Genomic DNA, 13,736 nt, shown 5'->3' on the forward strand with positions numbered 1-13,736 from the left:
AAAAAACTCCTACAACTCCCAGCATTTCCCAGCCAGCTTGGCTAGCTTGGGAATGCTGGGAATTGTAGGACTTTTTGTCTAAATGTGCACAGGATTGCACCTTTAACAGGTTAAAATCCATCTGTATTTGGAAAACAAATACATGAACTATTGCTGGAACTAGTTTTCAGAAAAAATTAATGTAAACAAAGGGATCTGGTTCAGGAAGTTCTAAATTTTAATCAAACCAATTTCTGTGAAAATGCATAAATAAACATTTAAAAAATGCATATTTGCCTTCCTGTCATTTGTGTATTGCAACTACAAAATAAAAGTATAAATTACCAAAATGTCAGGGAAATAAATCCAATTGGAATCAACAGAAAGTGAGCTTGATTATGCACTGGGGTTTGCCCACTGTATAGGGCCAAGCTATTATTATGCGTTAAAGCAGAAAGGAATCCATACCAACCCCAAACAATTGTAAGCATTACTAGATTATTTTACTCATTCAATACTGTCTTTGTGCTTTATCAACAGAGTTTAAAAAAAATCAAGATACTAGGTACTGTACTGATCTTTGAATATAGAACATTTACTAATTAAGGATGCTGAAATGCATTCAGGAACATCAAGGATGAAAAGGAACATATAATCTAATATTTCAATTTTATGTACAGGAATATAATGTCTGATGATTTTGTACATGAAATACATACAGTATTTAAACATTTAAAAATTAAACAGGAATTTACATTAGCAATAAAACTGACTTCTCGGTAGTTCAGTTAATACTTAGTTTACATCTGTATTTTTAACAAGGAAAGTTTTTTAATAGTTTACAATCATGGAAACATAGACATTTCAAACAAGACTTTATAAAATAATTTACATAACTCTATAGTCTACGAAAAGAGATAGAGGTTGTGTGGGAGTTTTGTGTGTCTGTGCATAGGAATAACAAGGTAACTGAATGACTTGTTTCAGCCTTTGAAGTAATAAAATAATTTAGAAGCACTTCATGCAATATGGAAGCAAAAAAAGGACAGTTCCTTCAATGTCACCTGCTGCCTTGGTTATCTACTGAGCATCAAACGCAGACCACCAGATTCATGATAATGCAACTGCCAGACACCAATGCAGAGCACCAGTCTCAGTCCCTTCAATTACTTTTGTAAACATAAATATAGATGTTAATATCTTTTCTACATAGTACCAATACAGTTCACAACTCCTTGCTGAATAAGTAGTCAGTCCATATATTTAATGTTCTGTTGGCCACTAACAGAATTTCCTTGTTTTCACCAATTTGCTTTGATACTTGACAGAGTGTCCTCCATGCCCTATGACATAAACATCCAGAAGGTAGGATTTGCCAGGCTGTAGACCTTTAATTGTCTCTGTGGTAACTGCTTTTTGTAGGTTCTTGCTGTGAAAATATTTACAGAGGACTTTTTCTGATTTCTTCCTTAAGTCTGGCCCCAGGCACTGATTTTGTTCCCTTTTCTTTTGCTCCTCATTATAATTGTCATCGACTTCCTTTCTATAGATGCAAAATTTGTTTCTTTCTTGTGTACCTAGCCATGCCACTGTAACTGAAGAACATGTGCGAAGTTTATCAAAGGCTTTAATTCTTGTGTCTTCAGGAAGAGATGGAAATGACTGCTTATTAGGCCTTGTTGTAGCCAAAATCTTCAGCATGGAAGCTCCTTTCTTATTTCCTTTCAGTCGGATGAGGTATTTAGCTTTTGGCTTTCCCCTAAGTTGGAACTGACGGACACCTTCAACATTTTGAGACAAGAGAAGTTTTCCATCTCTTCTGACTTGGATCTGAACAGCATCAAGGCATGAATGAACAAAAAATGTAACTTTTTGGTGTGATGAAACAGGAGCAAACCGCAAAAATTTTGAGCCTTTTCTCTTGACAAACACATCCGTAACTTTCCCATCTTTTAGATCAACTGTCTTCTGCTTGGCTTCCTCTTTGGTTCTTGCAAAAGTGCCAACATATGCAGTACTCATATTTGTGTTGACATTTACAGCAAAGATGTCAAAGTAGTACTGTGTATCAGGTTTCAGTTCAGACACTGTAAAGATGTTCTTGTTCCCAATGCATATCTTTTCCAGGTCAACTCTAGGCTTCGAATAAATCTGCCTCCCAAACTTTGATGATGATTTTAAGAAGCTGCGGTCTTTCCCAGAGTTACTGTTGGAAGAAAATCCAAAATGGGCAAAGTCAAAGGGGCTAAAGTCCAGGCCAGGTTTGGGAGCCCTCATAAAGGCATCGTCAGCACTCTGTTTAGCTTCAACAGCACAGAGGCTCTTGAAATTGTGTTCTTTATTAATGACCACACAATACTGCATTGGCTGTTTTAGTAATGAAGCTGTAGGGCTTGGTTTCCATGCCAAAGTGACAGTTGTGTGGCCAAGAGAAGTGACATCAACTCTTGGATCGTAAGGTAGTTCAGGATATGGTTGATCTGACTCAGGAGTTGTAGTGGCATATACTTTAAAGTGTGTATCTTTCTCTGTTGACAGGAGTTCTAACTGGTACAAGCCAGAAGGTGAACTAGAAGATACAAAATATTCAACATCATTTCCCCTATATGAGAACAGCTCTGTGCCTTCTTCAGTGATAATCTGTTGTTTCTGCTGTTCCAGTGGTTCTGGTTCACCTAGAGGACACACAAAGAGATTTTTTAGGAACGGGGTCTCAGAGGGAATATATTATGTAAAATCAACGCCAGACTGGCAGACAAATAATCATAAAATGACAGGCAGGCATATTTACAATTCATTCAGTTTTTGAATAAGAAACATTGGAATTCTATTATTATATCCAGGGCTGACCCAAGACATTATGCTGCCTAATGCAGAATAGCAAATGCCCCCCATCCCACTCTGTGTCAAGGTGCATAGTACCCAAGTCCAGTCAAATTATTTTGCACCTGGGGCAGGAAATCCCACAAGCACCTTGTCTCTAGCATTAAAAGGGCAATAATAATAATCCAGTTAAAAACTAACAAATTGCTGCCTTTTCATCATGACACCCCAAATCAGCTGCCTGAGGTGGCCACTTCACTCTGCCTAATGGTCCTGATTATATTATGCTACTATATAGTAGAACAAGAATGTAATCCTAACACCCTCCAGTGTTGATGGCTGGTGTTCTGTGCCTTCGCCCACTGCTAGAGTGGGCAGAAAGACCTGAAATAGAGTGTTCTCTGGGCAGGGTGGGAGAAGCCAGCCTTGAATCTGCTGGATCCAAAGCTGCTCTATTACCCAAGACTGGCCCAATCTGGACCTGTCAGCTATACCCATCCTAAGAATATAATGTCATTTATCTAAGCTTTCTATGCTGGGTTCATATTCACCTTCTCTTAAAACCTTCAATATTCCCATCAGTCTCCTCTTAAAGAATTTCATAACCCAGAGAAAGAAATAAAGTTAATGATTCTTCTAAAAAGCATAATCTTAATACATTCTTTGAATTGTTACACACCCAGTTCACATATGCAACCTTGTCATCCCAATGCAATTTTCTTTCTTAGGAACTTGCATTATGAGCTTTTCTACATGAGGCATATGTATTGTTCACTCATCATTTCTTACTCATGGTTCCTTACAGGTTCTTTAGATGATGTTTTGACCATCCAGTTTTACTTCTGTTTTAAAAAAGTTTTCACAGGATTTTTTTTTGTGGGGGGGGGGAGGCAGATACAGTATTATTGGTGAAAGAGAAAGAACATGTTTTTTCCTGCTTGTGCTATTCCACTACATCACAGTGCTACCTAGAGGTTATGTAGCAGAAAAGCAGGAAAGGAAAAACTCTTTGTGTAGCTTTTGGCACAAAACCGAAATAGATACAGCGGATTACCCGCCTCATGTGGAAAACCTCTTAATCAGGGATGGGGAACGTCTAGCCCATGGAGATTCCCCATCTGGCCCACAGAGGCTTGGGCTCCCTCTGTGGGCCCCACTCACTCCCCTCTCTAAGCCACTCCCCTCCTGAAGCCCTGCCCCCTACCAGGGGCTTGGGGAATAGATGCGGAGAGGAATTTCTGATCAGAGATCACAAGTGGATTCCCCAGCACAGATCCTTCCAGTTTGTTTGGAGTTTGTTGGCTATCCCTTGTGCATGACCTAGAGGAATGTTTGCTTCCCTCTCTGTTTTTATTTAGGCATGTCTTAGGGTGCCATCCTGTGGATTGTGCCCTTGCTGCTTGGAAGCCTCCGAACTTGGAGGCTTTCAGATTTCCTATGCCCTGCTGGGCTGAAGCTGGCAGGGCAGGAAGAGCAGCAAAGATTGTCTTTGCCTCCCCGTTCTCTGTCTTTGGCAATTTTTGATAGAGAGGCTTTTCAGCCCAACTAGTGAGGGCACTTTGGAGAGGGAGGGAAAGAGGCTGGCCTCTCCGGTCTCAATCCCTCCCTGTCCACCTGAATGCCCACTTTCCTCCTCTTCTTAGGATCCTTTTCTGACCTCGGAGGACAGGGATAGGGTCATATCTCTGACTCCCCCTTCCAAGGTCAGAGTGCTGTTTTTCCAGGCAATCCTATGCTCCTGGGATGCTCACCCAGGTACCATAGGATTGCTCTCAAAAGACTTTGTTATTTCAATCTATCTTTAGTCAAAGAGGAGCCCTAATGTCAAAGCTTTGAAGCTTCGATTGATCCAGCACAGCAGCTAGAACACTGTGTTCCTCCTCTACTGATTGTTTATTTAACCAAGTAAGTAATGCGTGGGAGGGGAGAGAGAGAGTAGGAGATTGTTCGGCAGGGAGAATACTCTGTTCTTTTAATGATTGTTTCTTTAAGAATGTACTTAATGCAGGTGTGGGGATGGGAGAGAGATAGAGAAGGAGTGATTTTTATCAAGACAAAAGATGTTTCCCATTTCCCAGCACAAATATATGTGTGTCTACTCAGAAGTAACTCCCATTGTGCTCAATGTGGCTTGTTCCTGACATGCAGGTGCATCTGGAGCTAAGGGGAAAGGGGAAAGGGGGGGAGCCTCAGAGGGGGGGAGCCTCTCTTATTGGTTGAGCAGCCCCTGCCAGTCAGATGATGTTCACTCCACCCACCACCCCCACCCAGAGTTATGTACTGTGAAGCAATTTTTACTGGTGTGGAGCACTCGCTTGTGGAGCCCTGCATGGACTTAAGTGCAGCAAAGCTGATTCCTTTTTTAAAAATCCAGTACTCTTCCATTTGCTTCTTCTTCCATTGTCATGGAAACACCCCCAAGAAAGAAGAAGCCTCTGGCCACTTTTTTCCATCCAGTGTTTATTGCTCTTTATCTCTACCTTAGTGGCTGATTTCCCTTAGGGCTGAGACAGGAAGGATCAGGGACAATTAACTGCAGAGAGATAAGCACCAAACTAGATGTGATATTAATCATATGGCCCCTGCATGCTTGTTTTTCTTTAATAAATAGCAGGCTTGGGGGGTAATGATCTGGACTGGGACAGCATGGGGGAGGAGGGCTTTAACTTTCTGCCCCCATTGCTGTCCAACAGCCGTTCTTTGTCCTGAGAGATAAGCTTCCTTCAGCATCAATAGGCGCTTCCCTCCAAATGCAAACAAAAACCATGCGGGTTGGGGCAGTTGGATCAGGGCCCCCTGCAGCTGCTATTTAGTAAAGATAAGTACACAAGGGCCAATCACATGGTGCATGTCACATCTTGTTTGGCCCTAAGATATGTAGAGATGAATGATGGATGGAAAAAAAGCAGCCAGGAGCTCCTGTTTCTCCCTGTGCTTGCTTAGAACTCCCTTCAACTTGAGAGTTTCAGAATTCTCAACAGAGGGCCAAACTAAACACTCTCTTAATCACACTAATCTAAGCTATGCATGATTGGTTTATTTACTTCAAAGGAAATGCGCACAGCCCTGATTCAGATTGGGACGATGGCACTCCAGGAGGGGAGGATTAAGCTTCCTTACCCAACCCTTTTTGTCTCAAGACTGCACACATACATATGGGGGGGGGGGCAGGGGCGGGGTTAAAAAAGAAAAAGCATGCTTTCATCTACTCCAACAAAGGTGTTCTTTCCTTTTTAATCCCACCACCCATGGGGACAAAATTTCGAGACAAAAGCAGGTGGGTGGGGAAGTTTAACCCCCCCTTTTCTTGGAGTGCTATGGTCCCAGTCCAAATCGGAGCCACACACACTTACTCTGAAGTAAATAAACCAATCACACATAGCTCAGCTCAGGAACATTTGGCTTGGCCCTCAGAGCCTGGCTTTTTGTGGATGAGTGTAACGTGTAGCCAGGCTTTAATGTTTTAAAACCTAATTCTAAATCACTACTGATCTGGATAGATCAGCTATTACAGATGGAACAGTTTGTAAACCTTTGTCACTCTTCCTGATTTATAACTGTCATAAAACTAGATTTTTTTCTAGTTGTACCTGAGCCTTCTCCACTTGATTCCTCTGGGAGCTCCTGCAAATTCAGCTTCCATTCCAAAGGAGCATCGCAAGGAGTTACTGTAACTGCTAAGGGTGTGTTATCTTCCTCAACCACAAAAAAAAACCTATGGAAAAATTAACAAATGCATTACATTCTTCATGGTATAAAACCAAATAAATGAAATTTTTCAAGTATATATAATTCCAGTCCTACCATGAAGGCAATCAAATAGCAAATGCTGTTCATTTCATAATTTCCTTACTACTTGTATTTAATGTTCAATGTGACATATCTGACCATACATCAATTTTCTCACCAGGAATCAGTTTACACTTCTTTATTATCCATCCACTTGACCCGGTCCATATTCCCACAAACCATAGTAAGATTTCTTACTATTCTGCTTTCTTTGATGGTAGGGATAAGGTTATTCCTTTTTTCTTATGAAAGACAAATATTTTCATGTCTTTAAATTTGTAAAAGCAAATACTCAACACATTTTCAGCCTCATGTTTTAGATTAGCAGAACTCTGTGGTCTTCTCATTACTAGTACATTTTATAATGTTTAAAACATATCTGGTTAAGCAATAAAACATACTGATAGGAATGTATACAAGATAATGTTGTACTTTGTTTGTTCTCCACTATGAAGTGGAGACCCCTTCATGGATCACTGCCTTGTTGTGGCGAAGGGGCTTGCGTAACTCAGTGAAGCCATAAGCTATGCCGTGCAGGGCCACCCAAGACGGACAGGTCATGGCAGAGGGTTCTGACAAAATGTGGTCCACTGGAGAAGGAAATGGCAACCCACTCCAGTATTCTTGCCAAGAAAACCCCATGGAACGTATCACAAGGCTAAAAGATATGACGCCGGAAGATGAGCCCCTCAGGTCGGAAGGTGTCCAATATGCTACTGGGGAAGAGCAGAGGGTATTTCCAAGTAGCGCCAGAAAGAGTGAAGCGGCTGGGCCAAACCCAAAAGGACACTCAGCTGTGGATGTGTCTGGCGGTGAAAAGAAAATCCGATGCTGTGAAGAACAATATTGTTTAGGAACCTGGAATGTCAGATCAATGAATCAAGGTAAGCTGGAGGTGGTCAAACATGAGATGGCAAGATTGAACATCGAAATCTTGGGAATCAGCGAACTAAAATGGACAGGCATGGGCGAATTTAATTCAGGTGACCATCATATCTACTATTGTGGGCAAGAATCCCTTAGAAGAAATGGAGTAGCACTCATAGTCAACAAAAGGGTGGGAAAAGCAGTACTGGGGTACAATCTTAAAAATGATAGAATGATCTCAGTACGAATCCAAGGCAAACCATTCAACATCACAGTAATTCAAGTCTATGCCCCAACCACTGAGGCCGAAGAAGCTGAGGTTGATCGGTTCTATGAAGAGCTACAACACCTTCTAGAACTAACACCAAAAAAAGATGTCCTCTTCATCATAGGGGATTGGAATGCTAAAGTAGGAAGTCAAGAAATCACCGGGATAACAGGCAGGCATGGCCTTGGTGTACAAAATGAAGCAGGACAAAAGCTAATAGAGTTTTGCCAAGAGAACATGCTGATCATAGCAAACACTCTTTTCCAACAGCACAAGAGGCGACTCTACACATGGACGTCACCAGTTGGTCAATATCGAAATCAGATTGATTATGTCCTTTGCAGCCAAAGATGGAGAAGCTCCATACAGTCAGTAAAAACAAGACCTGGAGCTGACTGTGGCTCAGATCATGAGATGCTTCTTGCAAAATTTCGGCTTAAATTGAAGAATGTCAGGAAAACCACTAAACCGTTCAGGTATGACCTCAGTCATATCCCTTCTGAATATACAGTGGAGGTGAGGAATAGATTTCAGGGATTAGACCTGATAGACAGAGTGCCTGAGGAACTATGGACGGAGGTCCATAACATTGTTCAGGAGGCAGCAACGAAATCCGTCCCAAAGAAAAAGAAATGCAAGAAAGCCAAGTGGCTGTCTGATGAGGCTTTACAAGTAGCTCACGAAAGAAGGGAAGCGAAAAGCAAGGGAGAAAGGGGAAGATATACCCAACTGAATGCAGAGTTCCAGAGAATAGCAAGGAGAGACAAGAAGGCCTTCTTAAATGAACAATGCAAAGAAATCGAGGAAAACAACAGAATGGGAAAGACTAGAGATCTCTTCAAGAAAATCGGAGATCTCAAGGGAACGTTTTGTGCAAAGACGGGCATGATAAAGGACAAAGAAGGCAGGGACCTAACAGAAGCAGATGAGATTAAGAAGAGGTGGCAAGAATACACAGAAGAACTATACAGGAAAGATCTGAATGTCCCTGATAGCCATGACAGTGCGGTCACTGAACTTGAGCCGGACATCCTCGAGAGTGAAGTCAAGTGGGCCTTAGGAAGCATTAGTAACAACAAAGCTAGCGGAGATGACAGTATTCCAGCCGAGCTATTTAAAATCCTAAAAGATGATGCTGTTAAAGTGCTGCATTCAATATGCCAACAAATCTGGAACACTCAACAGTGGCCACAAGACTGGAAAAGGTCAGTTTACATTCCAATTCCAAAGAAGGGCAACGCCAAAGAGTGTTCAAACTACCGCACCATTGCGCTCATTTCACATGCCAGCAAGGTGATGCTCAAAATCCTACAAGCTAGGCTTCAGCAGTATGCGAACCGAGAACTACCAGAAGTACAAGCTGGGTTTAGAAGAGGCAGAGGAACTAGAGATCAAATCGCCAACATTCGCTGCATCATGGAGAAAGCAAGAGAATTCCAGAAAAACGTCTATTTCTGCTTCATTGACTACGCTAAAGCCTTTGATTGTGTGGATCACAACAAACTGTGGCAAATTCTGAAAGTGATGGGAGTACCAGACCACCTTACCCGTCTCCTGAGAAACCTGTACGAGGGTCAAGAAGCAACAGTAAGAACCAGACATGGAACAACCAATTGGTTCAAAATTGGGAAAGGAGTACGACAAGGCTGCATATTGTCACCCTGCTTATTTAACTTATATGCAGAGTACATCATGAGAAATGCGGGTTGGATGAATCACAGGTCGGAATTAAGATTGCCGGGAGAATTATCAACAACCTCCGATATGCAGACGATACCACCCTAATGGCAGAAAGTGAAGAGGATCTCAAGAGCCTCTTGTTGAGGGTGAAAGAGGAGAGTGCAAAAGCTGGTTTGAAACTCAACATTAAAAAAACTAAGATCATGTCATCTGGCCCTATCACTTCCTGGCATATAGAAGGGGAAGAAATGGAAGCAGTGACAGATTTTACTTTCTTGGGCTCCAAGATCACCACAGACGGTGACTGTAGCCATGAAATTAAAAGACGCTTGCTCCTTGGGAGGAAAGCTATGGCAAACCTAGACAGCATAGTAAGAAGCAGAGACATCACCTTGCCGACAAAGGTCCGTCTAATCAAAGCTATGGTTTTCCCAGTAGTAATGTATGGCTGTGAGAGCTGGACTATAAGGAAGGCTGAGCGCCGAAGAATTGATGCTTTCGAACTGTGGTGCTGGAGAAGACTCTTACGAGTGCCCTGGACTGCAAGGAGGTCAAATCAGTCCATCCTAAAGGAAATCAACCCTGAGTGCTCATTGGAAGGACAGATAATGAAGCTGAAGCTCCAATATTTTGGCCACCTAATGCGAAGAGAAAACTCCCTGGAAAAGACCCTGATGCTGGGAAAGACTGAAGGCAAAAGGAGAAGGGGACGGCAGAGGATGAGATGGCTAGATAGTATCACGGATGCAATGAATATGAACTTGAGCACACTCCGGGAGAGAGCGCAGGACAGGAAGGCCTGGCGTGCTATGGTCCATGGGGTCACGAAGAGTCGGACACGACTGAACAACAACAACAATGAAGTGGAGAACTTGATGGGCTATTGAATGAGAAGGGTAAGCAACAGTGATGGGCTGAAGAATCTGCCCAGTGATTTTTGTAAGTTTTAGCGGTGTAGCAAAAACACCCCCAGCCCAAGATTGCATTCTCTGGGGGAGGCAGCAAATTCTAAGAATGTTCAGGAGAGGTGGTCTTTTCTTTAAAGATCAGGTGGTTGAGCATCTTTCTTTCTTATGCTTTAGTATTTTTAATGTAACATTTTAAGCTATTTTATATATTTTATATTTTTAAATAATTCTATATGTTTTAAGAATTTTGTTTCACCCGGGACTTTTTTTTTTTTAAGCAAAAGGAAACTAAAGGCTCAATCCTATGTATGTTTAGACAGAAAAAAGTCCTACACCTCCCAGCATTCCCTTCCTGGCTGGGGAATGCTGGGGGTTATAGGACTTTTTTCTGTCTAAACATGTATAGGATTGCACCCTAATAAATTCAATTATTATTATTAGTAGTAGCAGTGGTAGTGGTAGTGGTAGTAGTAATAATAGTTTCTTCAAAGAAGAAGAAGAAGCTTTACCATTGTTTCAAGTAGTGGCCTGGCTGCTCTAAGCAGCCTAGCAGCATTCAAAGGACAGAAGGCCCCATGGGGGAGCCATCTCTCCCCACCCCCACCCCTAAGAATGTCCAGGGGAATGAAACTACATGCTTCTGTTCAAGGAATGCCACCAGGCTTCTGAGGGCTTCAAGTGGCAGTACGGAATATTTTTTTTTTTTGGACAGAGAAAGAAAACCTTGTGCCACCGTATCTTGAAAGGGACAAGACCACCACCCTGAAAATTCTTAGAATTCACCTTCCCACACTGAAGGTTGCCAAATATCCCCTTCTTTTGTGGGTGATGAATTGTCCTGTGAAAGGCAAGGGGAATTCAGCTGAGCTTTAGTAAGCTCTAAAGGGAATATGGCTAGACAGCATTTTTGTTAGTACAACATCTGCTGCGCCTCCTCCTCCTCCTCACATTAATTTGCTCATAGTAATCCCTTGTAATTCTTGCCTCTCTCTTTCCCCTTCTCAGGGTGGGGACCTGTTCAGAAATAACTGATAATTTTGGCTTCTAGACGTCTTAACTCTGCCACATGACTCATGTCCTATGTTATGTTTCCTTCTTTCAGATTTTCTCTGTTAGATCCACAGAGGGACAAGGTTGGCAAAAGATTCCAAAGGAATCTTCCCTTCTCCCATTCTACACTGGTCCCTGCCAAACAGATCTTTCTTGGCGAATATGTATGTCTGGAAAGGAAAACATCATGATTTCAACCAGGTTCAATTGAAAGAGACATTTGTTTAAGTAAGAAGATATTTCTCCTACAAAATGCAAGCCCTACTACTGGAAATCTGATTACATCTTTTGCTAGGCGCTTTGAAATATTTGTACTCGAGCTTGAAACTTTAATAGATCAGTACATGTTCATTACCATGAGACAAGACTAGGAGGCATTTTATTCCTGCTATGATGGTGATTGTGTGTAAAAACATATTATAGCTTTCTGAAACTTCTGTTCTTTAAACTTACACAGAATTTCATTTCTAGGCAGGGGCACTAATATTTATATCCTCCATACCTGAACCCAAATTTAATTAGGGCTGCAATTCTATACACACTTACCTAGGAGTAAACCCCATTGATTCAATGGGACCGCTTTCTGAGTAGACATGTATACGATTTCACTGTAAATTACAAATCTGCATAGCTCCACTTACAGCTTCATCTCTTGCTCCTGAAATTTAAAAGAACCCAAATACCTTTTCGGTGTTTCTCTGAAGAGATAGCTACTGATTTCAGCTCCATCTGGAAGTACTGATGAATCATGAAAAAATGTTTTGTCCTGGATCTGCATCTGAAAAAGTTCTTCATCTCTAGTGGGCAGCTTCTGTGTCCAAGAGCTAAACGGTAGCACGAGGAAGAGGAGGAGGAAGAGATAGGATGTGGAACAATGCAGCAAGAGCATCCTAGAGCAATATTAAAAAGACACATTGTAAATGACAGGACCAGTAAACATAACTATTGCTGTAAAAACATTTTTGGATCCAAAGAAACATGGCAGAAAGGGGCAGGCAGAAGGTGACTTTTCAGCTCCCTCCTCCTCCTAGGAGAACCTGGGCCTCCCACCTTTCCAAAATTCTCTCCCAAGGGTCAGGGAATTCTGCTTAATGGATTGACCAGTAGTATAGGAACTAAGGGGCAAATCACCAAAAATCAGGTGGAGACACTTTGCATAAGCAGAGCTGCTGCTCAGAGAAGGTGCCTCCACCTGGGTTTTGGTGATCTCCCCTTCCCCCTCATGCCCATGCTCTGCCCCCTCAGCCCCCACCCCATTCAGCAGGGTCCACCAACCCTTTCATGGGCCTGAGGTGGGGGGCTGCCAGCTCAGGAAATTCTCCTTCTCCCCATCCCCTTCCACGGGTGTTTCTCTGAATCCAATCCCATGTCATAAGACAATTGCTTTTAATGTTGTGACCTCTTAAGGCAATAGAGTATTTGGCTGGAACTCACATTGTTGTTGTTGCACATTGCAATGAATAATGTTTTTTTAACCTTTAACGTTTTTGAGAAAACCCTGCTGGTGGTTTTCTCAGAAGTTGTTCCTAAGGAAAAAGAGTTTTGGGGAATTCTCTCCCAGGTGGAAGGGTTACACCAGGGGTAGGAAAGTGGTGCCCTCCAGTTTTTTTGGACTACAACTCCCATAATTCCTGACCATTGTCCATTCTGGCTGGGCCCAATGGGAGTTGTAGTCCAAAACATATGGAAGACACCAGGTTGACAGGAACATGTTCTCCGAATCTCTGTTCCTTCCCATTACCTTCTCCTCCACCCATTTTTTAATGGGTATCTCTCCTGCCCATGTCAGAGAAGTAGTTCAGAAGAAGAAGGGGGTGGGGGCAGACTTATCCACAGACATGTGCAACAATGTTATGGAAGAGTAAGAGATGGTTGTCCTTTCATTGAGAGACTTGTAATTAGGGTCTATGGGGAGCAGCACAAAAAGAGAACTTATTATAGTGTGATTTGTACTTCATTTGTACTTCATTTGTACTTCATTTGCTTTGATTCTATAAAAGGTAGATGTGGTGGTTTACAGTGTTCTGGTACTCTGCAGTATGTCGTCATTACAAATCCTCATTCCTTTGATCATATTTCACAAAGTGTGTATTTTTCTTTCCCCAGTCACTGTGTAAAAATATGGTAACCGCAGGATTATGGGCACCAATGTAATGTAATCTAGATCAGAATAAGTCTTGCTTTGTTTCAACTATATAAACACTCATCTCTTGCTAGAGCACCAACAACAGCCCTTCCCAAGATATCATACCATATTAAATAAACAATAGCAGTTGATCTTTCAGTTATACCTGTTCTTCATAAAATCTAGAGAAGGATGCCATGAATCATAAAAAGTTTCATTGCACTTCACACAGCTGAATATATTCAGT

General features: G+C 41.9%; 1 protein-coding gene across 1 annotated transcript; it reads right to left on the reverse strand.

The window, feature by feature from the left end:
- Positions 1–209: 209 nt before the first annotated feature.
- Positions 210–12,253, reverse strand: NDNF (neuron derived neurotrophic factor). Its single transcript, XM_084860258.1, has 3 exons — positions 12,048–12,253; positions 6,393–6,517; positions 210–2,654 (listed from the first exon to the last, which is right to left on the reverse strand). Exons 1-3 carry the CDS (start codon positions 12,251–12,253, stop codon positions 1,261–1,263), a joined length of 1,725 nt encoding a protein of 574 aa, XP_084716384.1. The 3' UTR covers positions 210–1,260.
- Positions 12,254–13,736: the final 1,483 nt, after the last annotated feature.

Source organism: Heloderma suspectum, chromosome 5 (genome assembly GCF_057233095.1).
Source record: "Heloderma suspectum isolate Gila_16-S chromosome 5, 16-S_ref, whole genome shotgun sequence".
NCBI classification, from domain to species: Eukaryota; Metazoa; Chordata; class Lepidosauria; order Squamata; family Helodermatidae; genus Heloderma; species Heloderma suspectum.

What these genes read in the sequence shown, in the direction of transcription:
- NDNF (XM_084860258.1), bottom strand. Translation starts at nt 12,253, where the DNA reads ATGCTCTTGCTGCATTGTTCCACATCCTATCTCTTCCTCCTCCTCTTC. An exon ending in TTCAGAGAAACACCGAAAAG is followed by an intron (nt 6,518 to 12,047) that starts GTATTTGGGTTC and finishes ATTTTTCCATAG; the next exon opens with GTTTTTTTTTGTGGTTGAGG. An exon ending in ATCAAGTGGAGAAGGCTCAG is followed by an intron (nt 2,655 to 6,392) that starts GTACAACTAGAA and finishes TGTGTCCTCTAG; the next exon opens with GTGAACCAGAACCACTGGAA.